At 41.7% G+C, this 26,327-nt stretch overlaps 1 protein-coding gene across 2 annotated transcripts; it reads right to left on the minus strand.

Annotated features, from left to right (window-relative positions):
- Positions 1–2,017: 2,017 nt before the first annotated feature.
- On the minus strand, positions 2,018–22,466 carry ccdc71 (coiled-coil domain containing 71). 2 transcript variants are annotated; one of them, XM_071493906.1, is made up of 3 exons: positions 22,170–22,466; positions 12,860–12,902; positions 2,018–5,632 (listed from the first exon to the last, which is right to left on the minus strand). In XM_071493906.1, the coding sequence occupies exon 3, from the start codon at positions 5,620–5,622 to the stop codon at positions 4,546–4,548; it is 1,077 nt and encodes a 358-aa protein (XP_071350007.1). In that variant the 5' UTR covers positions 5,623–5,632; positions 12,860–12,902; positions 22,170–22,466; the 3' UTR covers positions 2,018–4,545. The 2 variants fall into 2 exon arrangements, with proteins under 2 accessions (XP_071350007.1, XP_071350008.1); XM_071493907.1 differs by lacking the exon at positions 12,860–12,902 and having other exon boundaries at positions 22,170–22,465.
- Between the last annotated feature and the right edge of the window lie 3,861 nt (positions 22,467–26,327).

Below are 26,327 nucleotides of genomic sequence, written 5' to 3' on the forward strand. Positions count from 1 at the left end.
TCAGGAAGTTTTTACCAGCAGCCGAATTATCCACGGAGGAGTGCACCTCTCCATACCAGACAGACCAGTGGATTAAAACCAGTGGCAACACTAAATAAATCAATGTCATTTTAAAAATCAGTGATTCGCTGATGCTGTGTGGTACACACTGGACATCGGGGAAGAGTTGGGGGCTAAAACTGCTAATATAACTAGCTGCTAATTTTTGAACCAGGCGTTCCCGAGTTTTATTTACCGGCAGCTGAATTTTCCACACAGGTGTTCTCCCCTGCGTATTAACCAGACCAGGGGATTAAAACTGGTAGAAACACTGAATCAAGCAGTGTCACCCTAAAAATCAGTGATTCGCTTAAGCTTCTCGGCGGACACGATGTCTTGAAATAATGGAAACTGACGACCAGCAGAGGTGTCCTCCTGTCCATGACAAACGGACCAGGGGATTCAGAGAAATAACAAATAAAGCAGTTTACTTTAGAAATCAGTGATTGGAATCTTAACCTTTGGTAAAATAATTCTAGTTACTATGTTTAATTTGACTTTATATTTAGTTTTGGTCATTAAATGCTGTTGAACAAGATGTGTATGGTCCAATCCATGAGTACTCAGGTATTTATGTAGTAATAACTACTAAGTACTCTGGTAATAATGTAGTAATAACTACTGAGTACTTCAGAAATGTAATGTTTTTGTTTCCTTTTGATCATTTTATGATATTTGTATTTTACTGTACAACACTTGTCGACTGGTTGTTTAAATGTGCTTCATAGATAAACTTGATTTGATTTGATATTAATGTAGTAATAACTACTGAGTACTGATGTAATAATGTAGTAATACCTACTGAGTACTCATGTAATAAAAACTTCTGAGTACTCATGTAATAGTACAGTAATAACTACTGAGTAATAGTGTAATAATATGACTACTGAGTACTCGTGTCATAATGTAGTACTGAGTACTGAGTGCTCATGTAATAATAATGTAATAACTACTGAGTACTCGAAATAATGACTACTGAGTACTGATGTAATAATTTAGTAATAACTATTGAGTACTCATGGAAAAACTTTGGTAATAACTACTGAGTACACATGTAATAACGTAGCGATAACTACTGAGTAATCCTGTAATAATATGACTACTGAGTACTCATGTAATAATGCAGTAATAACTGCTGAATACTCAAGTAAAAACTCCTGAGTGCTTGTGTAATAATGTGGTAATAACTACTGAGTCCTCATGTAATAACAACTGAGCACTCATGTAATAATGTGGTAATAACAACTGAGTACTCGTGTAAAAATGTAGTAATGACTACTGAATACTCATGTAATAACTACTGAGTGCTAGTGTAATAATGTGGTAATAACTACTGAGTACTCATGTAATAACAACTGAGTACTCGTGTAGTAATAACTACTGAGTACTCATGTAATAGCAACTGAGTACTCATGTAATAATGTGGTAATAACTACTGAGTACTCATGTAATAACAACTGAGTACTCATGTAATAATGTGGTAATAACTACTGAGTACTCATGTAATAGCAACTGAGTACTCGCGTAGTAATGTAGTAATAACTACTGAGTACTCATGTAATAGCAACTGAGTACTCATGTAATAATGTGGTAATAACTACTGAGTACTTGTGTACTAATGTAGTAACTATACCAAGTACTCACTGGGTGAAACGTCGAGATGCTGACAGCTCTGGCCTCACGTGTCCTCTCCCTCTGTGAGTCGTAGTATTGGATGATGAATGAACTGATCGGAGTTCAGGGTCAGAGTTTGTTGAACGTGCTCATCTTTGACTCACATTTCTCCCTCTCTATGTGGAATACAGCCTAACTTTAGGTGGAAACCATCTTAATGATACAAAAGGTTAGCAAAATTACTTTAATAACTTTATTATTATTATTTTTATTTATTAATTTACCCATTTCAACCATCATGAAATTATATCAACCATCAGATAAAGGATCTCATCACGTGGTGATGATATTAAACTTTCTCAGCATTAGAGATCATCGGCACTGGACCTGCTGAAGTCAGTCAACATGTTCTGAAACGTGCGGAAAAAACAGCAGATTCTTTTCAGATCAGTTTTATTGAACAAAAAAGTTTTTAAAGATCATGTAGGAAATACAATATTATACAAGTGTTGCACAAACAAGACAAACAGAAAGATCTACAAAAGGGAGTTGTTGGTGGGCATGAACATGACGGCGTACAGACAGATCAGAAAGGGGCGCGAGGAACCAAAAGATTCACCAGAACACAGACGTCTGTAACGCCGAACACCAAACACTGACCTGGTGTCAGTTTCAACAGAGGAACAGTTTTCAAATTCGAGAACAGTGCATGGCCTTCGAAACAGAGAGCACAGATCTCCGCACTACATCTGACTCAGTTTTTAAACAAAGTGGCCCACGACAAAGCGTCCAGCATTTAAACCTGAAACTGATGTTTGGAAATCAATTTGATGGTGTCTTTTTCATAGTTTTTGAAACACAAGACCATATTTAATGACCTGATGGTGGTTTAGTTGATTTACCTGGACCTCAAGAGATCCAGCTGTTAAGTTAGTCAACATTTATAATGTCAAGCTCCACTTACTGACTTTTTCTGGAGCTTTTACCTGCACTTAATGAGCTTAATGATCAGTAAAAGCTCCATAAAATGCTAATAAGTTGACTAAGATTTTTTTTTTCAAACTGCTGTTATAGAGGCCAAAAACAAACATTAATATTCAATAATGTATTTATCCTGTGGAATGTGATTTTGTCCAAACATCTCCAACTATTTTTTCAGGAGAATACACGGAGGTTTCTCACAGATGATAACGTGAAAATGGATTCAGGTGGGTGAAACCCTTTGGAGAACAGCAGGTGGTTTGGCATGGTCATCCCAGCCTGCAAGGGGCAACAGTTCTATCAGTCCCTCACAGAAACTCACTGATGCTCCAACCTAAACTCATTGAGGAGAAACAGGATGACATTCCCGTGCCAGTCATTTAATTCAGCACCAACATTGCAAAGTTAGCACCTGTAGCAAAAACCAGTTTGGGTCCAAAATAAGAGATTTCAAATATCATTTCAAACATGTTGCAGCAAATAAAAATATTAATGACTTTCGTGATCAGGAACATGTGCCAATGAATCACTGTCACAATCTCAAAGTGCATTTTTCTTAGTTTTAAGAAGGGGCACAACAGTTTGATCACAGCTGATGAATTCAAGAAACTACAAAGCAGATTGTGTCGGGCGATTTTCCAGAACAGAGCACAACAGAGCTGTCAAGGAAGGTCAAACTATGCTCCAGTTTCAAATTCAACCGATCAGGAAACAACTGTAGTTCAAGTTAACAAATTTCACCACAAATATTTTTCAATCAGCCAAACAAAGGTCTCGGGCGGATGGTTGGTTACCCAGAAAGTACAGAAATTCATTGGACAAATGTAAGAAAGGAAGAATTTTGAGGGGAAAAGCCATAAACTGGGAGAATAAACTAATAAAAACTGGATTCAGGGATAAAATTTGATAATGAGAAAGCATGAGAAGTCTTTTGAAATTGAAGTAAAAAAGTTCTGAGGAATCGCATTTTATTCTCACAATTAAGATTTGATGGTTAATCTCAGAAGTGAGGCCTGATTTTTCAGCAGCTGCTTTCAGAAATTCATGTTTTGTCACTGTAAGACATCAAATACTCCCAACCATCAAAAATACTCTATAATCCGCCTTTTTTCTGCTCTTGTGATAATCTAAACCAAAGGAACACTTTGTGATGAACTGTAGTTCAAACTAGTCAGTCAGGTATCGATCTATCTCTGAGAGCCGGGGGTTCGAACCCTGCTGCACTAACTCCATGAGCCTTCCTGATTTCCAGTGGAAACAACAAAAAATTCGAAAGAAGGAAGACAACCTAAACACTTCTTCTTCCCTCTTTTTCTTTAGTTTATTTGTTTTGCTGGACCAACCAACCACCACATCTGCTCGGCTGAAGACTTCACAAACCCGCCTTTCCAGTGGAAAACAGGGTGCTGCAGTGACAGCACTGTTGAAGCGCTACATGTAAAAAATTATTTTTAACAAACAGTGCTATACTTCAAATGAGTTATAAATACTCTTCGGACACCTGCAAACCACCCCCACACATTGCTGGAGGGCAGAAAATTCACCTTTGACCTAACAGCCACAGTGGTCCATCAATTCATCAGACAACTCAAAGCAGGATGATGGTTGGTTGAAGTTTCAGTTTCAGTAAACTAACGTTGACAGTGAAAATGTACCAGCATTCGGCTGATCGTCATTTCCCAGCCTGCTAGGAAAAGCATCACCTAACTTCAAATGCCATTCAATCTCAAGTTCCCCCTGAACCAGAACTTCCACAAACATATTTCTCTACCTCCAGCACCCAGCAGAGATCACAGAAACACATGTAAGATGACTGCTATGAACACTGGGGCTCAGCCGGTAAGAGGCTAATGGACGTCTGACACTAACATCTGCTGAAGGACATAATGTGTGTGGGTTTGGGGAGAACTGTCACTTATTCTGGTATCTGAAGTCTCTCAGCACATGGTTCAGAGGCTGGATCTGAATCACTGGAGACAGATTGACCTGTAGGATCTTTTGCGCTTTTCTGCGGGCGTCAGCCACCGAACGAGAGTCGTCCACCTTTATCACTTTCCATCTAAAACTGTTCTTGTCCTTCCAGCCGTTTCTCTGCCGGGTTGGGTTGTTAAGTTCCTTGGGGCCCCGACCGTCCCGCGGGAAGCCGTTGCTCCTCCAGCCGTTGCTGGTCAGCTCTGTGTGAGTCTGTGGAAACGCCCGACCGTTAGCGTAGAAGACCGGTGCAGAATCTCCGATGAGGGCACCGTCCAGTCGGATGGGGCAGGACAGGCTCTTCTGGCTGAACAAGGCCACAGCTTTGGTGGGCGCCCCACCACCATTCTGAGAAGGCTGCAAAGGTATTCCTGAAAGTGTTGGAGGGTGCTGCTGCTGTGAAAAGGCAACAGAGGGCGCCCCAGAGGACGAGTCCCAGGTAGTGTGGATCTGGAGCCTGGCTGTGTGGAAGCCTGACAGGCCTTCAATGTTGGTCAATCTGAGACACGGCTGCACCTGCAGCGCTTGTGACATCTCTACAGTCCGAAGGGGGGTCCTGCTGCAGACAACGGCGTGATGGTCCACCAGCAGCTCTGGAGGGCGGACCCCTTGGATCCTGGGGTTGCTCCTGTCAGAGGGGTTCCAGGACGGGTGTACCTCTCTCTTCTTGGCTGGTCCCTTCTTTCCCCTCCTCTTGGCAGTGGGTCTGACATTCCTGTTGGGTGGCTTCAGCTTGTCTACAGTCAGGGGTTGGTTTGTGCAGGAGCGGTAGCCGTACACGTCCTTGCTGCACAGCACAGTGGGCTTGTGGCCCTCCTCGCTCAGCTCCTGCAGGAAGGTGACCAGGTCCTCCGTGCTCGAGAGGTCTCGGGACATCGGGCTGAGGATCTTTAGGGCATCCAGAAGGACGTTGTGCCCCGCTGACGAGATCCGGGACCAGGAGTGTACCGCCCTCCTCTCCTCATTGGAAAATGCCAGAGGCCGGCTGACCACGGGACCTCGCACCGTGTCAGCCATGTTTGTAGTTCTGTCAGAAAAAAAAAAGCATTTGGTTAAATCGGATCACACAAAGAAACTACTCCAGAACTAACTCAATCCTTTTTAGTCACAAATTTTCAATATTTTACAAAAGTATGTCGTTTCAAGTCCCTTTTTAGTAAGTATTTGCTATTTTTCTACTTATTTACAACACAATAGAGACACAGTATGAGAATAATAAAATACCACTAAAACAAAAGATATGTGTTCCCATGTTTGGCCAATAAAGGTGATTTTTCCCAAAGCTGTAGCCATTACGGTAGAAAACCTTTTTAAATGTGGATGGTGCTGCAAAGAAGCAAATATGTGGATGTTTTGCACACGAATCTTCAACCGTTGGCACAGAAGATTAGTGTCACCAATCATCAGTATGAATATATAGTCACAATATCTCCTTCTGTTCCTGAGTGTTGAATAATGATCAGTAAAGTGTTACGATATAACAGTGAAGTTGACCTTTGACCTTTTGGCTCTACTGTCATTACTTCTTCATTTTCTCCACTTAAACATTTGTTTGAAATATTGTCATAATTAGCGTAAGAATTCTGGAGTTACAGCCAAAAATGTATGTGTGAGGTCACAGTGACCTTGAACTTTGACCTTTGATCACCTATATCTAATCAGTTCAAATCCAACTGGATGTTTGTGTCAGATGTACTGAAATTCCCTCCAGGTGTTCCTGGGGTCCCGTGTTCATGGACGAACATTCGTGCAGACAACATGAAAACATAATGTCTCCAGCCACAGCTGCTGCCAGCGGAGGCACAGAAATTTATTTTTAAATCTCTCCACATTATCACAGACATGTTATACATTTGACCTTTGTTTTTCCTGAACATTTCTCTACGCTTTTTGACCAACGTTCTCTTTGTTACTCATTAAATATGATCCAGAAACTGAAGCGTGATCTGCAGCTGATCTGACTGCGACAGGTTATTGATAAGAGTCACCTGGATATGAAGTGGTAACATGAACATGTTTTGCTGCAGCTGTAAACACACAAGCTGGAGATTAATGCTTGGGGGAGAAGCTAGTTTACTGTCAGCAGCAGTGTAATCAGGTGCCTCACACAGTCAGACCAGCAGACAGCAACAAAGCGAAGACAAAGAAACAGTAAAGCTCCCGATCAACTGAGAGAACGGCCACAGCTGCTCGTTACTCCCAGCTGATGAGCACAAGGCGCCGCAACCCTCTCCCAGTTCACCACCAGCTCTACACCTTTACACCCTTAATCTCAACGAGCCTCGTTAACTGCTAGGGCCACCAGGACCAGTGGGACGGGAGAAACAACGCCCTGAGACCCCACCCCCCCAAAGCAGAAAAAAATGAAGAAAAACTTGACTTGGTAGTTCAGTGAGTCTTTTGGAAAGGAAACTGCCAAATATTACATCTTAATTGTGGCACCAAAAGCGAAAGGACATTAGGATCAATAAGAAACAAAGAAGGGAAGGAAATGTAATGATTAAAGGCTTGGTCTGACCAGCAGACAGTAACACAGCGAATATAAAGACACACTAATGCTCCAAATCTACTGAGAGAATGGCCACAGCTGGCTCATTACTCTGAGCTGACGAGCAGAAGCCGCAGCAACCCTTTCTCAGTTCACCACCAGTTCTGCACCTTTACACTCAGCCTCTGAACATATGCAGTGTTTCTCAGCTGCAGCTGACAAATTCGAGAAATCTATGAGCGCTCGCTGGCTTTTTTTTTTGCCACATAGGATTAATAGAAACAACATAACCCTGGTACATTTTGTCTTTGAAAAAGGACAGCCTTATTCTACCAATATCACACCATGCAGTTCAACAGACGACAAACTACAGCTGCAGGGTGCAGAGTCAATCAAACACCAGTCCGTTTTCTTTTCCTCAGTGACACCGTTGCTACAGCTGACACTTGCCTGCAGTTTCCACCTGATATTTCCTGGTTAAATCTGTCAACCCTGTGACAGATCCTGTTTCAGTGCAACAAGTCTGGCCAAGTCTTCAGCTGCACTTTGTCAGGCTCAACTCAACATCCATCAGCTTCAGATGCACATGCTAACATGCTAACAGTTTCCTGGTTAATGAATAAGGCTGCATCTAACTTGACTTTCCTATAGTCATGTTCAAACCAGTTTGAGACGGCTTTTGCTGTGTGTCATGAAGAATTGTTCTCCCATTAGAAGATGGTCAACTGTGGCCATAAAGGGATGCATATGGTCAGTGATACTCCTCAGACTGTGACACAATCAATAATTGATTGGTATTAAAGGGTCCACAGTGTGCCAAGAAAAAAACATCCCCACACCTTTACATCGCCACCAGCCTGTACTGTTGACACAAGGCATGTTGAGTCCACGGACGCCAAATTCTGACCCAGAGAGCCTCTGGGTCAGCCTGATGAATCCAGACGAATCCGGACCAACAATCACCCCACAGTCACAGTCACTACTGCCACATGATTGGCTTTATAATCTCGAGTGACCAGGTGTACAGGTGTTTCTAATGAAGTGGTCAGTGAGTGTATTTCCTCCTGTTTTGAGTAACATTTGCTAAGAACTACAGTGTCCATGTGTTTTAGAAAAATCAGCCCTTTTTAAAAATGAAACTATATTTGTGAGCTTGGGGCTGAGCACCACAGACGAGCTAGAAGTTTATTTTATTTTATTTATTTATTGATCTCATACAATGAGAAGACACGTATTGTAGCAGATTTAGCTACTGGCTAATTTCCATCTAGAGTCCCTGGGATTGGAAAGTCAGATGGATTTGTTGAAAACACCTTATCTACACAGGAGGTGTAGCATGAGCAGCATGTTAGCAGCAGCAGCTTCAGTCCATCTGTGTCTACACAGCAGATTTTCAGGCAAAGTATTAGGTTGGAGGTCAACAATGTTTTGGCAGCGCTCAGAACCCAGTACACAACCACTGTTGTTCTGTGCATAAAACAGAAGAAAATCTACTCGAAGCAAAAGAATAGACTTTGGGTCATGTCTACAGGCATATCGCTCAGGTTAAATGTAAGCTGTTATGCTGCCTGGTTTGATTAGGATAGAGGAGCATCTCCTCCACATGCTGTAAGAAAGAAATAGAATAACACCAGAATAATCCTTGGGAGTTGTTATTTTTCATCACCATTTTTCGTGGACATAGCGAAGTAGCTAATACGACTTGATTGGCTGACCGCTCTTCCAACCACAGACAGAGCCGTCGATCAAACACTAGACCTATTTGAATCACTGAACAAATCAGGTCTGGGCAGTGATTCAGAAATCTGGTACCAGGCTGTTGCTGAATAAAAAGTCACAATGATTCACCTACTGGGGGCTATGAACATCTGCACAAATTTATATAGAAATGTGTTTGAGATATTTCAGTCTGAACCAGCAGACGGTCAGATGTCATCGTCATCATCGAGTTCAAAACTTTACTTACAACCTATTCAAGAAGACAAACTAAAGGTTTTCATTGGCTACTGTCGGTATAGTGAATAAAATAATGAAGCTATATTTAACACAGCTTTTTAGCAGGATATTAGGACGATTGTTATATCACGTATTTACTCTGAAGGGCAAGGAAACTAATCAGTTCTCATGTGATAAAGACTGAAAAGCCATCAACAGCAGAAAAACAAGGAAAAGCTACAATGTGGGTGAATGTCTCATGAGAATAACTGAACCTGGAGATGTTAATTAGCTGCCGGCTACAGAAGAAAAGTCCTCAGCTACATGATCACAGCATCTGCGTGGCTGTTGGTAATTTTCCACCAACAGCCGACATGATATAATATTACAAGCCATGTTCTGTTTACCTTTCATCAAAACTGCAGACAAGGATGAGGTCGTGTCTCTCTCAGGTAACAAACTGCCCCGTTTAACCCCACCCAAAAATGAGTAATTCATCCTTTATTGATTTAACTGTTTAAACGGTGCAGAGGACAGTGCAGCCTGCAGATGAAGAGCAGAGCAAGGAGATCACTGGATACTGCGCAGTTAAACATGCACACTATCACGCCCATTAGTCAGAGGCATCATCACAGAAACCAACACTGCTGCTGCCAGACAGCCAGAAGGGCTGCACACCCCCAGACAGACACACAGCCAGACAGCAGTGTCACATCAGTTCATCTAAAAACTGCAGGCTGCTCTCAGATCCCACCTCCACCTGGTATTAACATGTGATCTGTATCTGGATAATTACATCTGATCACAGATCTTTGCATCTACACCTGGAATTAACAAGTGTTCTCATTATCTCCATTCCCACCAGTCATCCAACCTGAGCAACCATACAGGTCGTTTTCATCAGCCCTCTGATACGCCTCGTAGGAGTGTCTCCAGAAATAGCACCCTTGGTTGTCATGGTTACACTAATAAACACGCTGACCGACAGTGGCGTACCTACCTTTGTCACCATGGTTACGGCCAAGGTTGGTTAGGTTTAGGCACAAAAACTACTTTAGGTTTAGGAAAAGAACATGATCTGGATTGAATTGACAAATCAGACAAATGCTGTCGTCACGGTTACAACAATAACAGCTTTGTTAACTTTGTTGAACAGTCATGAATAATAGAAACAACTACTTTCGCATGGGAATTGAAAACTGGCTTCCTGGATCAAAGTCCTGTGATTTGTTGCATCCGAACCAGCCCCGCCTCATCCAAACCAGGTGCTGAAACGTTCACGTGTGGACTCGCTCTGTTTCACTAGCTTCTGTAACTCTATGGAATCTTGCATGAAATAAAACTACAAAATGAAACCAGAATTACCACCTCATTGTTGTACGCCTCCACCAGCCAGTGAAGTCCAGAATCATGTGTAGTGAAGACTGGTTATGAAGTGAAGTTGTAGCCATGACAGGAGACAATGCTTAAAATATGAATGTTGGTGCTTAAATGTGGATGCTTCACATCTTCAACCTGGTAGCACAGAAGATCGACACCCCTCCCAGCAGTACGAGTGCTAATTCAACTTCCCCTGACAGTCACGTGACCCTGGCCTTGCATGTCGTCGTAGCGGTCCCCTGAGAGCCTCCTAAGCGATGCTACTCTAAGGACAAACATTTTTTCTTTGCAGAGGAAGGGCTCATCTGGAGATGTTATACTGGTTTGTGAGAGGTGGAGTTAGGTGGAGGCAGAGTTAGGTGACCTTCATACACCCAAACAAAAGACAAATTCAAGACCGTCCTATTCAGTAAAACGATGTGCTACAAAGGTTAAACTAGAATTACCACTTTGCATTTGTTTACCACTGCCAACCAGTCAAGCTGCAGGGAACATGGTTGCAATCTCCTCTTCCTGAGTTACTGCACTGAATAATGCCCAGAAGTGTTTCTGCACAACATGATGATGTCACACTGAAGCTGACCTTTAACCATTTGGAAATAAAATGTCATCGCTTCATTTTATCTTATTAGACATTTGTGTTAAAATGTGTCATAATCAGTGTATGAATGGAGAGTTATGGCCAAAAACATGTTGTGTGAGGTCACAGTGACCTTTGACCTTTGCCCACTAAAATTAAATCAATTCATCCCTGAGTCCAAGTGAATGTTTGTGCCAGATGTAATGAAATTCCCTCTGGGCATTCCTGATATATTGCATTTACAAGAATGTGAGGTCACATCGACCTTGAACTTTGACCTTTTCTCCACCAAAATCTCATCAGAGCAAAATTTGAAGAATTTCCCTAAAGGTGATATAAAAATATAGATGTGTTCTTGTCCATTTCAGATTTTAGAGGCTGGCAGATCCTAGTTATATCTTAGAGGCCCAGACAAAAAAAAACAAACATATTTCTGCAGCAGTTGAACAGAATAAAAAACAAAGAGGATCATATGAAAAAAAGCTTTTCATTACAGTTTGAAGTCAGAATTTGAAGAAAACTACATTTTGACAACTCAGAATTATTCTTTCATTTTTTCTAGACTTGCAAGATTAATCTGACAACCACATTTTGCTGTTGTGGCCCAAATCTTCTCTAAATTGGCTTTAACATTAAATGTGAGAATTATTTAAGATGCAAGATAAATGTTTCATTACTCAAAGGTGAAAGAGAAGAATGAAGTATAGGGAAGAAGAACAGGGAAATGAGATGAAGAAAAAGAACAGAAAGAGAAGCCAGACAGAAGAGCAGACAGACAAGAAGGAAGAGAAAAGAAACAGAGGAGACAAAATCCAGACAAAGATCAATGGCACCTGTAAACAAGACAACTTCTACGTGATTCACCATGACTGTACGACACTTGCAGGAAGTCTCTACATTAGCAGTTTCCTCACTTGGCAGGCAGTGACACAGGGTTGAACGGAGGGGGGGATGGGTGGAGGGTGAGTGGGGTTACATGAGTAAGAGTGTGTGTGTTCAGATTGACAACTACGTGACAGACTGCCTGTGTTAATTTCAAACGGGCTGTGGTGATGTTTAACAATTAACTTGTTCAATGTGACTTCATCCACACTTTCCCGTCAAATGTTGCTTTTTCACGTGTCACGAGCCCGGCTGCAGACCTCTGAATCACCCACATCTGATGCTTTCAGTGATTCAGATAGATCTGGTGTTGTGTTCATTGGCAGCTGTTTTCCCAATAGGCCAATCGGTGCTTTGTCGGCAGGGATAAGAATGGAACATCATCATCCTTCATCGCTAGCTAGCCAGCTGCATCTTTGAAAAACAGCAAAACAAAAATAGCACCAACGGTTTTCTCACTTGGCAGACAGTCAGCGCAGATGTCGAGGTTGATTTTAGTCAACTTACAAGAACAACAGCTACTAAATTTAAATATTTTTTCAGGTGACATGATGAATGTCAAGTCAATTGCTCTGGGAACCAATACCACAGCTTTTAACCAAAAGAATAGGTCAAAAAGTAGTATCTGGCTGGACCACGTATGTCAACGTGTGAAACTGACAACGTGGTTGCAAACTGTTGTGGAGCCACTGTACACAAATACCTCCAATAGCAGTTTAAGTGGTAATTTAAGTTAACACAACATAATAGAAAATGTTTGTGCATTTTGAAAGAACAGCGGCCAATGGAATAATCTAACTAAAAGAAAACTGAAGAGAAAAATGTGCCTCCTTAATGTGTAATATTACTACAGCTGGGGCCACGTATAGAAACTAAATCAACAGCAAGGCTCGGCTCCCCCCTCAGTTAATACAGTTCTCTGTGCAGCTGTGTGTTTACTGAGCAGTTAATCAGAGAGAGCTGACAAAGGTCTGTGATTGGTCGCCTACCTGGTGAATAAGGAGCATTTCACTGGATACGCCAGACCAGGCACTACATACAAAGACACAAAGCACAACATGTTATAAGCCAGATCCAACCTAAGTTACCGATGGGAAACAAAATTGTTATGATTGTTATTCTGCAGCACCATACATCTGTGTGTCCAGAATATGTATTTACATTTATATACATTTATCACAGTTAATGTCTTTGTTTCCATTGTGCTCCACCTGCTTTACGGACGAGGTCCTGATATCAAATTTGCGCAGTGCTCAAGAGGTGATGCTAAATCTATGTACTTCAAATCGCAACAGGGATGACTACAAACACAAAAATAAACACCATTTTTAAATTGGATCTGATGAATCTCCATCAAAATATATGTAAGATAATGTTAACTAACGTTATAACCTCACAGAGAGACAGGACGTGGAACGGGAATCAAGAACCGGATCCAGTTGAGAACCAAATCCAACTTGTCCGAACCATAGGAATTGTATGCCCCAAAGCTTATGAAGTTCTTCCATCCATCCATGTTTCTTTGTAAAAGCATCACAAATGAAGAAACTGACAGAACAGTGAATCAAAGGATGTTTTGCTGCCTTTTTATCTTCACTAGTCAACGTTGGCTAGGTGGAAAAAAGAATTCAGTTCACTGTGCTGCTCAGAGGTCACCGGCACCTAACAGCAACTTTTAAGGTAAAATGTTTTCTTTCATGTAACTCAGTTCACATTGTGAATCAATCAATACACCTTAAATGACCACTTTAGCTCTCTTACATGACGTACACGTTGGTGATGAGCACTTCACTTCAAAAAAATCTGTATGAATTTCAACCAGATTATGTGAACTGTAAATATTCTAGCTCCTCACTTGTCATTCTTGTGTGCTGTGGTCCACGCACGTCCTCATGTGCACCCTGAATGACAGGCACGGAGAGGACTGGCAGACTAACATAAAGGGAAAGTTAAAAAAAAGATTTATGGATTTCTCCACCAGCCCACCGATGTGGCAGCCTGTTGGGATGTGTCCTGATTTGCTTGATGGCCAGTCTCACTATGAAAAGGTCTGTTGTACCTGGGTGGTGCATGCATGTAGTACGCCAGCAGTCGGAGGGGATATCAAAAGGTAATAAAAATCTAACTTAATGAAAGCTAGTTAAATCTACCTTTCACTCACTTTTTCTCTTCTCTCTCTCTCTCTCCTCCTCCTGCCTTAGCCAGCTGAGGGCATGTGTCTCCACTTTATCTGTCGTTTCAAATTAAAAGCCCTCTGCAGAGTTGTGTAATTGCAACTTCATGACATTGCAGTGGTGGCAAAATGTATATAAAGGAAACACTTTTATTATTTAGCGTACGACAGCCTCAGCACTCTGTGGGGTGTTTTTGAACAGCAGAAATTCACAATCCAAGTTATAGAATATCATAATACTACAGAGCTTGTGGCTGCTTAAAAAATTTGAAAGGCCAATTCTTGTCTGCACCCTTTTGGAAGTGGGTTTAGCTCACTGCAGAGCGAGGGCAGTACGTGTTGTCAGACTGACAGGCTCTATCAGACCATGATACAAGACATATCTTCTTCAGTATATGGGAACCCAATGTGTGTTGTCTGTTCCAGATGGCACTGTTGCACAACTTGGGACAATTTTTTCTGCATTTTTAGATTTCTGTAAGTCCACAGAAGGTCAGAATCAGGTTTTGCGCAACAAAGCTTTTGAAACAATTTTGCAACAAAGAACAAAACAGAACACCGTCTGAACATGGGAGGGACTCTGAATGCCGTATGCGGCATCACTGTGGTATTAACAGACAGATTAATGACAGCAGCAGCTGTAATGTCATCTCCACGCTGGCACTTTTACCAGGTGTATGAAAGAGATGTAAAAAAAAAAAAAAAAAAGTGTTTGCTCATCTGATTGTTCAAGCTGTTCTGTGATCATTTAGTGGCAGCAGGAGAAACCTGTTCACAATTTGTATGAGGAAAAAGCAGCAGTTAAAATTAAAGCAATATAACAAAATGTCAAGAGTCACTTTTGATGTGAATCCAGAAGAATTTGGAATATTAAAGCACAACATTGGTGATATTCTATCTTCTTCTCATTGTCAACAAAGCAGATGAAAAGACACAAACAAACACTGATCCTACTAACAAGCATAGCATGTGTATATGAAAGTTGATGTACTTTATTCCACTGTACCACATAGCTCCATTGTCATCCAATAACTACAATAAAAACATCAAGTAACACTTACACTGGGTACAATGTTGCTTTTCTTTTCTTCTAGTCTTACATAAAACAAAATTACTACCTCCTCCTATTATAGTAACATTTGGTAAAAATTACAGAAGCTGTTTTAGGAAATTACTAAAGATTTGTAAAATTATATTTACTCGAGCCATTTTAAATGACATAGCATTTTTGGATAGTAAATGTAGGGAGGCAGTGGGTGCATACATGAGTCCCAACTATATGGCCACTGGAGTGCGCTGTAGATACATTTCTCAATGTTCTGTGCAAAAGGAAAGCCAGGCTAACTGGTTAAGAAGCAGTGTGTTGCTCATCCTGGTTGCGCACTTGATTTATGTACATGACAAAATCTATATTCCTAACAAATGGCGCAAAATCCTAATCCTGGCCGAACAGTGGAAGAATGAGATAAGTTTGTAACAACCAGGAGTCTTTCTAGGCGTCCCAAGCTGAGCTGAGGTGCAGTGTGTACAAGGAGAAACTTCCAGAAGGACAACCATTGCTACAACACTTCACCGATTGAGGCTTTACGGCAGAGTTGTAAGGCAGAAGCCTCTCCTCATCACGGAGATGTGGCTAGAGCTTGATTGGAGACCACTCGTTAGTATTGATTGGACACAGTTTAGACAGGCATACGTCTGTGTATAATCAGATCCCACAATTTAAATTGCATGTCAAGAGAAAAACCAAGCCATGAAATCCATGGAACTCTCTGTAATAAAACTGTCATGGCATACATCACGGCAAAGGTATAAACCATATGAGTGCTCCTAGGAACAAAGGAGCCTCAATAATTGTGAAATGGAAGAGGGCTGGCTGTCTGGCGAAACGAAGTAACTGGGGAAGAAGAGCCTTGGTCAAGGAGGTGACCAACACACCAACAGTCACTCAAAGAGAGATTCAGAAGTCCTCTGCATAGATGGGAGAACCTGCTGGAGGGACAAGCATATCAGCAGCACTCCCATCAATCAGGCCATACCGGGAGAGTGGCGGGACAGATGCTACTTAATAAAAGGCATATGACAGCCTGCTTTGAGTTTACCAGATGGCATTTGAAGGACTCTGGGCATGAGGAAAAAGATTCTCTGGTTTGATGAAACTAAAGCTGAGATGTCCTTGAAGGAAAACTGATCCAAAATGCACATTACCTCAGAATGGGGCGACAGCTGACCTTTTGGCACAACAATGACCCAAGAATTAGATAAACTGCCCAAAAGTCAAGGTATGCAAAGCTTGTAGAGACTTACCCTCAGTTAGTTAGTTACTTACAATGGCAAAATTATCCATTTAGAATTAAATCTACGGCTCAATAACATGTGCAAAAGGCACATGGCCATTGTGAACAGCTGTTGCTAATGTTGGCTATGTAGCAATAGCACAAACTCACATCTCTTTTAATAAAATAAATCTACTGGATCCATGTTTGTATTGCATTTGCTATTTATGTATATAGAGAAACATTACTATTGGCCTATATGGTCTTTTTTGGCTGGACTACAAAAGTAGGACCAGCCCTATAATCTGGAATTACACATATTTCTCCTTCCTTGCTTGCTCCAAGGAGTTTCTGGGGCAAACAGGTGGGGTGGTTTACAGCCTGCAGCGTTGCAAACTTAGCGCTTTGTTGCTAGTTTTGGAGACTTTTTTTTTCCCCAAACAAGATTGAGTAAAAAGCCAGTACATGGCTGGACCATTTATGGATGCCAAACAAGAGCCTCAGATACCCCTGTTATGGACAATCTACCGAGTTGCTCTTGTTTCCTCGCTTCAGGGAAGCAGATGGCGTTTCTAATACACAGAGCCTTGCCTCCACTCCAGCAAATAAACTTTGATTCTATGTAAAATTATTACTAAAAGAGACAGTGGAGTAACTAAACATACGGTCAGACCGAGCAAAGACAGCAAGAGAGTGAGAGGAAGAGAGAGAAGTAATCAGTAACTGCTGAAGAAACTAGCAGATCTGAACAGCGTGTAAAAACAAACACCAGAGACCGGAAAAGAGAATTTACCGTTACTGCAGCACAGCAATAAAAGCCCCTATAAGTAATAAAAGGTTTCTGCCCTCTGAAACACTAGAGGGCGTACACACCTCTAATACAAGCCTGTCTCAAAAGTCTGTTGCATTCTTAAGTTGAGGTAAATAAAGGCTAAACTGTTGTGGATCCAGACAAAGGCTGGAGACAAAATAAAAAAAGATATTCTGTTACTTCAACTTCCACTCTGAGCAATCATCTTACAAGTGAATATAGTTAAAATCACAGCACAATCTTTGTCTTTAATTTATACGTTTGGTGATTTTATCCTCACAGCTAATGACCTTGTGGTTATAAAAATCAGGATTTGACCAGAAGCGGTCCAGCCATATACTAGGATTTGGTTTTCCTAGGTCATAGTCCTGAGATAAAAATGTCCATGTTAGTTTTGGTCATTTTAGTCAACCCCACCCTTTTTATTTTCAATCCATATTTAATTGACTAAAAGAACATTTTAGTCTTGTCTAAACAAAGAAAAACAAACATTTCCAGTTTGAGTCAACACTTGGCATTTTAGTCTAATCAATCAGTGCAATCTCACTCTTGTACTTTGAGTCAATCAGCAAGTAACAAGAAAAAAAGAAAACTCTCCACAATCAAAAGGAACAGCCTTGTAATAAACCCTACCCTAATAATGTTCAGTTTTGTCAGGTTATTCTGTAATTTTGTAGGTGATGATGATGATGATGATGATGATGATGAGCTTTATTGGTCTTAATGATAGTGTTGTACTGGGTTAGTAATAACAATAATAATAATGATGCTATCATGAATCAATTTCTGGCCGTGTCAAAACTGACATGACCTTAAGTGTTTATGGCAATTTTTTTCATTAATAAACTGTGAAATCAACAATTCTGGTCACTTGATATTGAAATGGACCAAATTAACTATTTGGTCTGTTCAAACACCAACACACTGCAAGACCAACAAAGATGATGTCAAACACATCTGCTAACAATCTGGAGAATCCTGGTGAAAGGAGCTGAGAACAGCAGCTGAGTGGGGGCAGCCTGATCCTCACTCACTGCACTGTCACAGCATACCTGCCGACATTTAAACCTTTCAAAGTCACAAAGCTCATTGTCCACAACAACTGTCCTGTCATCCACTGAACATTGTTCTCAAACTTTTTGTTCATCATGACTTCAATATAGAAACCAGTCTGGTGCCATGAGGAAATCTTGGCCCATTTAACAGGAGACTGGGAATTGGGAAAGTGTTAAAAAAAAATTGAGCTTTACAAGCCAGAGATGTTAGCAGGTCTTTAATTAATTGTGGAGTCTTTGGTTCTGACCAACATTATCAACCACTGTTAGTTCTGGTTTAAGCAACAATGAAAAGCTGAATCACTTGAGGTTAAATCCAGACTGTCTGCTGCTCCATGATGATCACAGACAAGGGCCCTGTCTGAAATCACTTCTCCCTGTAGCCATTGTTGTTTTGTGTTGCTCAGTTGTTTTTTTAAAAATCCGCCATGAGATTTGTTTTCATGAAGCAAGAAAACATATCCACTAATGTTAGGTCAACACAATAGACAAGCGTAAAATGCTTATCAAAGGTTTGACAGTGTGTTTGTACCCAGCACAGACTTCTGTTTCAGCTGCTCACTGCTCAGGGACTGTATTGACCGAACACTAATGATAGCTAATTTCAACTTTTACTGTGGCTGTCAAATGCTGTGGGTGTTAGCAGGGAGGGTTTTTCTAACAGTTGACCCTGATAGAACTCATACATTAATAAACAGAGGGCCGGTATTACAGAAAGCAACAATGGTTACACAGAGAAAAGATGGGTGTATGATCATGTCAGTATTTTCATATGTTTATATTAACATTAGTACTGGACACTGAAGCTTAAATAGCATCAGAAATTACTGAAGCTACTCAGTGCAGCTGGCTATATGGCTAGCTAGCCACAAGTGCCTCAGCAAAATATCTCATTATAAGGCTAAGCTTAGACTCCTATATGAGATGAACCCCCCCCCCCATCTTGTGTCTAATCACTGTCAAAATTACTGAATACACAACTGAAACACACTGTTAGAGCATCCACATTTAAAAGTAAACAGTCAGACTGACAGTATTATTGGATGGACCCCATCAGTGGGACCAGTCCTATAAATGCAAATGTCTGACTGACTGACTGAGTGATACAGTTGTGTGAACAAGTTACAACATGTGTCAGAAGCAGGCCTTTGTTTCTAATTCCCTATGTTTAATATGTATAATTAATTTTAGATCAAACCCTTGTTTTGATCCATCCTTGTTGAAGTTACTAAAATATGTGTCACTGAACTCTTGGACCTGAAAGGTCTGCAACAACCAATACTGGAAAACTCGGAATGCTTGATACATTTAGAGGTTCACACTCGGTCTATACCAAGGGAGAGGGGAAAAAAAGCTCAAACATCCTAGCGACAGTCCCTATATAATAAACACTCAATAGTTCACTCAACAGTAAGCCGCAAATGCAGATTTTGGACAGCTACTAATCATCACACCGACACTTGAGAGTCAGGGGACTCACGAAAGAGTCATGCCTCAATTATACTCCCTTACGGATGTGCACATGGTCAAGTGCAGACATCACGGCTGCGTTGTTGTTGTACTTGTTTCGAGGAGGCTTGTAGGGGCACATGCACATTTGTTGCCCTTGTAGTCGTGGCCATGTGAACCAGCAAGGACATGATAAATTGGAGAGTTCACGGACATCCGCGCAGACCCTCACAAACACACACTGATGACGAAAGCATACTCGCGGGATGTATAAAACTAGATTCAATGACCACGGCTAAGTCTAGCACAGACAGCAACGTAGAGCTAACCAGTTCCTGTCAGACACTTTGTTTCTCTGTTGGAAAGACAGGACGTGTCCTTTGAGAGAGTACCTACGTTATAGTTGAATTAGCGGCTTTATTACAAAAGGCTCTCCAGTGTGTGTTTTCCTGTGTGTGTTACATTGTTAATTAAAGTTAAGGTTAACATTCATCGGCCTTAAATACCTTGCACAGCTCTGGAGATACCGTAGTTACTGATACACCAATGTGTTGAGTTTATTGTCACTACATCATTTTTTTTGCTGGCGCTGCTAAGTGAGCAGGGACTAGAGGCTTCTCTGTGCTGCGCCACCTAGCTATTCCACAAGTGACTATCAGCAAATACTAGGGGCCATCTGTACAGTGCAGCAACTGCAGCTACAGAAAATTACATTAGTTACACTTTCCCCGTTTAAACTGCATGGGTGTTTGCATGCACATTGGCCACACACCGCCACCCACCACCATAAGTAAATTCAAAATCTGTAGGAAACCCTGAAGACTTGGTTTGCAAAAAGAAAAACAATGGTTCAATTATTTGGAGATGGTCTGGATTTAAAAGATCGAATGAACAGCTGTTTACATTTTTATAGATTTTTGCACAGCTGTGTGTTTTGTTAAGCAGGAGAGGAAATCCTGTAATTGTACTCTATTCTAATCAGTCTTTTACTGTTGTTGACAATAAATGAGAGCTAGAAATAGGCCTGTTATCATTTAATATAGGCCATTTACATCATTTTCATTTGCATGTTTTGCAGCTGTATATTTTCCAACAGGGAAAGAAGCCCTGTCTGACATTTCATTTTGACCAAAGTCAGTTTTAATAAAAGTGCTTATCACATCTTAGTAAATAAAAACCTCAATCAAATTCCCATTCACATTTGAAACAACCCAGATTACTGAAAATACAGCCCTGGAACAGCCTTCCTCAAGAGAATGTTGTACGGCTCATTTCATAAGTACATGAAATAATATCTTGAAACACAATCTAATATCGTTTATTCAATAGTCGTGGTGTTTAGCAGCCTTTAACAGGAAGTATTTCCCATACACCCTAGATGGTTGCAGGCTAAATCACATGGCTCAACAGAAAGGGCAAATCAAGGCGTCGCAGCTAGCTTAGACTAGTCTCCGATAACAGCAGGACAGAAGGGACTGGACACCTGACACTTTCAGACAGCGGAGAAAAGTTGAAAACATTACCTAAGAAGAGAGCATTGGTTTTGTGGATAATAACAACACTAAGTTACGAAAATGAAGGCATCCATGCTTCCGTGTTTCCTTGTGAGAGTGGTAATCATTCCTGTAATCGCAAAGTAGTCACTTAACTTTGTTCAGATCACGAAGGTTTCAGATTCTTATGCCAACTGATGTGGTGGACGCTGGTTGACCCCAAGAATATGGGTCATTTTCTTCAGGTAGTCAAATGAAATAAATGCTAAATGAAATATTGAATTGAGTTATAAAGACAAGTGGAACAGAGGCCAGCCCAGACCTGATGTCAAGAACTAATATCTCTACTGGTCAACAGCACAAAGTTAACCAAAGTTAAATTCGACTCAAATAAATTGTGCGATTTCCCATGTGGGAATCCAGTAATCGCAGATGTCCCTTTGAGATGAGGTGATTTGTGACCAGGCCTCAATAGTTGACAGGAACCTTTTAACAGCAACTCTGCAAAACCACAGGTCACAACAAAACAAACAAAACAGACTGACTGATGTGTTAACTTCAAAAGAACAAAGAAACCAAACATGGAGTCACCTCTTTAAACAGATTATCAGAAATACTAAAGATAAGACAGACTAGCCAGTGAGGGTCAAGCTAGCAAACGTACGTAAACGCAGGTCGTCCAGCGGCTCTCCAGCGCCCCTCACGACCACGGCGTCGGGCTCAGGTTACCGCGGGGAGCGCTGCACCCGCCGGTCCCTCAGCGCAGGAACACAGTCACCGCACAGGAGCTAATTCACAACTTTCAGGGGTTTGGTTAAACACGTCGCCATTTTTTACACGGACTTGTGAACTGCCAGCGACAAGCTCAGCTCCGCTCTCCCAGCCACCGCTCCTCTGTTTGGGCAGCCACTAGTTGTTGAGGCTGGCTCAGCCCTCGGACCGGCCCGGCCCTCTGCCCCCGGACGTTACCCCGCACAAGTCGTGAGTCGGAGACGGAAAGGTTCCCGACACGAATGAAACTGCTGAGCAAAAACAGCGGAGTTACCTTTTAACGGGGCTCTCTCGGCATCCTCCCGCGGCCGCTGCGCTGTCGCTCCACGGTAAAATGGCAGCGGTGTGGAAGACGGATCAGCCGAGAGAGGCGGAGGCAGCCGGGGGAGAGGAGAGGGGGCGGGCCCTGCCAGCTCCGCCGGCGGGTGGGGGTGGGGAACGGGCACAACTGAAAAATTATCTTAGGTTTTAGTTACAAAAAAATCTTTTCCGACATAAAATCCAAAGGGAATCTCTGGTTAATTAAAACTAAAACACTATATTTCTGTAAACAAACATAGGCTTTCTGTAACAAAAACCCGCGGGGGTTGTGACGTCACGGCGGGGCGGGGTTTATTGGTCTATTTATGTTAGCCCGACTGTTAGCATGAGCAGCTAGCTAGCCAACCGCCCAAAGGTGATATATTCATATAGTTTCCATTGTTTTTATTTTAATTGCACTGCAAGGAGTATGACAAAGCAGATTTTATGTTTCCAGTCGTCAAAAAGGGGCGCAAGTGCCTGGGAAATAAGATTTATTTTGACCGTAATCACTTAAATACATCAGTGAAATATGTTTCAGAGGTAAACACAACATAAAATATAAAATTAGTACTTCACACTTCTCCAGTGTCTTCTGGTCTTTCTCCAAGGACTGAGTTATCTACCCCCCTATTAATTCTGCAAATGTTTTATTACTTTAATACCTACTTGTGATAGGAAGAGATATTTCAGTGACGTGTTATTTTTCCATTCAACTTCTGTTACTATCTAAATTCTGTTTGTGTATGCATGTTATGTATAGTTCCCTATTTCCCAACAGGACACTTCGCTCTCTAAATGCAGGTCAACTTGTGGTTCCCAGAGTTTGTAAGAGCAGAATGGGGGGGTGGGGGGGGGGCAGAGCCTTCAGCTATCAGGCTCCTCTCCTGTGGAACCAGCTCCCAGTGTGGGTTCGGGAGGCAGACCCCCTCTCTACCTTTAAGATCAGGCTTAAAACTGTCTTGTTTAGTAAAGCTTATAGTTAGGGCTGGCTCGGGTATGTCCTGACCCATCCCTTAGTTATGCTGCTATAGAGCTAGACTGCTGGGGGATTCCCATGATGCACTGGGCGCTCTCTCCCTATTTCTGTCTCTCTCTCTCTCTCTCTCTCTCTCCCTCTCTCTGTCCTCATTCTGCAGGTCTCTCTGCCTCTGGAGCAGCAGGATCCAGATCCACCACTACTCATCTTTACTATTAACCACTGTTACCTGTCATTATTATTGATAACACCATTACCTACACAGCTGTTCCTGGTCTCTCTCTATCTCCTCCCCCCACCCCCCCCCTTTTTTTTTATCTCCTCCTAAACCCAACGAGTCGAGGCAGACCCCCCCACCCTGAGCCCGGTTCTGTTGGAGGTTTCTTCCTGTTAAAGGGAGATTTTCCTCCCCCCTGTTGGTTTCTCTCTATAATAAAGGTCTTGACCTGACCCTGTAAAGAGCCTTGAGATAATGTATATTATGATTTGGCGCTATACAAATAATACTGAATTGAATTGAATTATGTTGTGAAATTAATTCATATAAAATTAGTTAATTATTCAAGAAAGAACTGTGAGGTTACCAAGTGGCACTAGATACAGTGTGTAGCTCCTTAATCAAATGTATTATTGTTAATATTGGATTTTATTATTGACATAACTGCCGGTGGTGTTGCCTTGGAACCATTCTGCAAACAGTTTAACAATTCTGTTGTTCATTTCATCAAGTGGGAGATATAGTCTATGTCCAAAATTGCCAATATCTCCAACTCAGAATTACGAGTCAGAGGCTGATGTGATAACTATGGTTTAATCTGAATGGAGCAATAGTCACATGCTAGCGTTAGCCTTGCAAGCTAGCAGATAGCTTAACGCAATGTATTTAAGAGATGTCTTTGTATCACGGCGGTGGTGCAGTGGTGAGCACTGTCGCCTCACAGCGAGAAGGCTCTGGACTCAACCCCCGGGCCTGGGGCCTTTCTGTGTGGAGTGTGTGTCTGCGTGGGTTCCCTGCGGGTGCTTCCTCCCACAGTCCACAGACATGCAAATTAGGTTAATTGGTGACTAAATTGCCCGTAGGTGTGAACGAGAGCTTGACTGGTTGTTTGTCTCTATGTGTCAGCCCTGTGTTAGACTGGTGACCCCACCTGGGTATACAAGCCCCAGCTCCCCCCCGCGACCCGGTTTGGATAAGTGTTATAGAAAATGGATGGATGGATATGTATCATGAAGTCCTGTGTGATCACTGACTGCAGACCATGCCTCTTATGCGGTGCCACTTTCTACTGGACAGTGCAACAAATCTCGTATGAAAGCTTCCCCTGATTTGGGTTTTCTCCATTTCATCAAAGGTCAGCACTGTCAGGATGGTTTGCTGTTGGTCAGGGGCACAAATTCACTTGCCAGAGTTAAATTGTACTCAAATATCTTCATGGATTTACTTCACACCTGCAAAAAATCAGCTCAGCTCAACATTATTTATATATCATTTTGCACACGATGCAGCTGCTCCAGAGCTACTTTGGAAGTGTAGCTTTGCAACCCACTAATTACTTCAGACTGGAATAAGTTGAACTAAAGCAAAGCAGAAAGAGAGAGAGAGCAGGAGGAAAGAGCATCGACATAAAGATGTATAATAATAATGATAATAAAAGAATAATGGGGCAGATAATAGGGCTAATAATAAAAGTAGTAATAACCATAACAATAATAATAATAATGAGACTAATAATAATAACTGTAGCGGTGGACGTTGAGCAGGACCATGGGGGCAGTAGATGATTTGCAATCACAGATCCAGACTCTTCAGCTTCGGAGGCAGATATCAGCAGAAAGCAACTGCTGAGTCACTCGCAACTGATTAGACGGTTGCTATGGTGACTGGGGCCTTTGGGGGGGGCGAAGCAGAGGAAATGTGCTAAAAAGTGCTATTGACAACATTTTTATCACTATTGTTGTTTCACTAAGCCTCTCGTTGTGCTTCTCTTTCTATCACTTTTTCATGTACCAAAGTTTCCATGCTAACCAGCCAGCCGCAGCCCCGTCGGACTGTTGCGTCACTTTCTGAAACCATCACTATAGGATCTAAACCGCCCTGAAGAAGAGCCTATAGATCATATCCAACTTTCTAAAGTTTTTTTTCTCGCTTGGTAGATTACAGTCTCTACCTTTACTGTCCAGTGTGACCTGCAGTAGCTTGAACTCCCACCTCCTCTAGGCTACAAAACTATATTCTTGATTTCTACCACTGGGTTTATTAATTAAACACGTAGCAGGCGTCACTGTCTACATACTTGTATGCAAAGTTTGTGTGTGTAGACACCAGAATATCTTTTGATTTTCCACAACTTAACTGATGCCAGAGGATGTTAGTGTACTATTAATTACCTCTGGTGAATAATGTGCAGGGTACAACTAACACACAGTGGCTTCAAAGCGTTCAGATCCTTTTACTCTCTGAAATCATCATTCCTCCTGACAGATCCTCCCAAGCTCCATCAGATTGGATGGGAAATGTCTGTGATCTGCCTTCTTCAGGTATCTCCACAGATATTCTGTAGGGTTAAAGTCTGGACAGCTGAGGACCGTCGGACACTTCTGCTTCAGGTCCTTGTCGTGGTGAAAGGTGAATGATTATCAGTCTCAGGAAACACAAGGGAAACAGTGAGAAAAGCTGGTACCCTAACAGTGTTACAGGGCTGCCTGTGTTGTTGTAGCATCATTTTCCTTTGGAAAACCAAGACTACTGGAAATTTTGAGGCAGGCTTTTTTTCATCTTTATTTATTCAGATTCTTCGGGATGATGCAGTTATGTGGGATGTGTTTTACAGTGCTTTCTGACCAAAAATACCAGCACTTAAAAACACACACACACTGTGTTCGTGGAGATCCATTGCTTTAGGTTCTGGATTCCTGGACAGCTGGTTTCAGTGATACTTCATGCATACAGAAAAAAACTGATCAGCAGAACATTGACTGCAGAAATAAGGCATAATCTACCAGGAATTTATCCCTACATGTATCTGATTGGTGAACACAGCATTTTGCCAGATGATGTGTGTCACAGGAAAAGTTGACGACCCTGCGTTTTCATCGGCCGAGTCTCTTAATCAGAATCACTGCTGTGTCAACATTGATTTCAGTGTAGATGTT

Source organism: Trachinotus anak, unplaced genomic scaffold, assembly GCF_046630095.1.
Source record: "Trachinotus anak isolate AG129_WGS33_773 ecotype Australia unplaced genomic scaffold, CSIRO_AGI_Tana_v1 ptg000013l, whole genome shotgun sequence".
NCBI classification, from domain to species: Eukaryota; Metazoa; Chordata; class Actinopteri; order Carangiformes; family Carangidae; genus Trachinotus; species Trachinotus anak.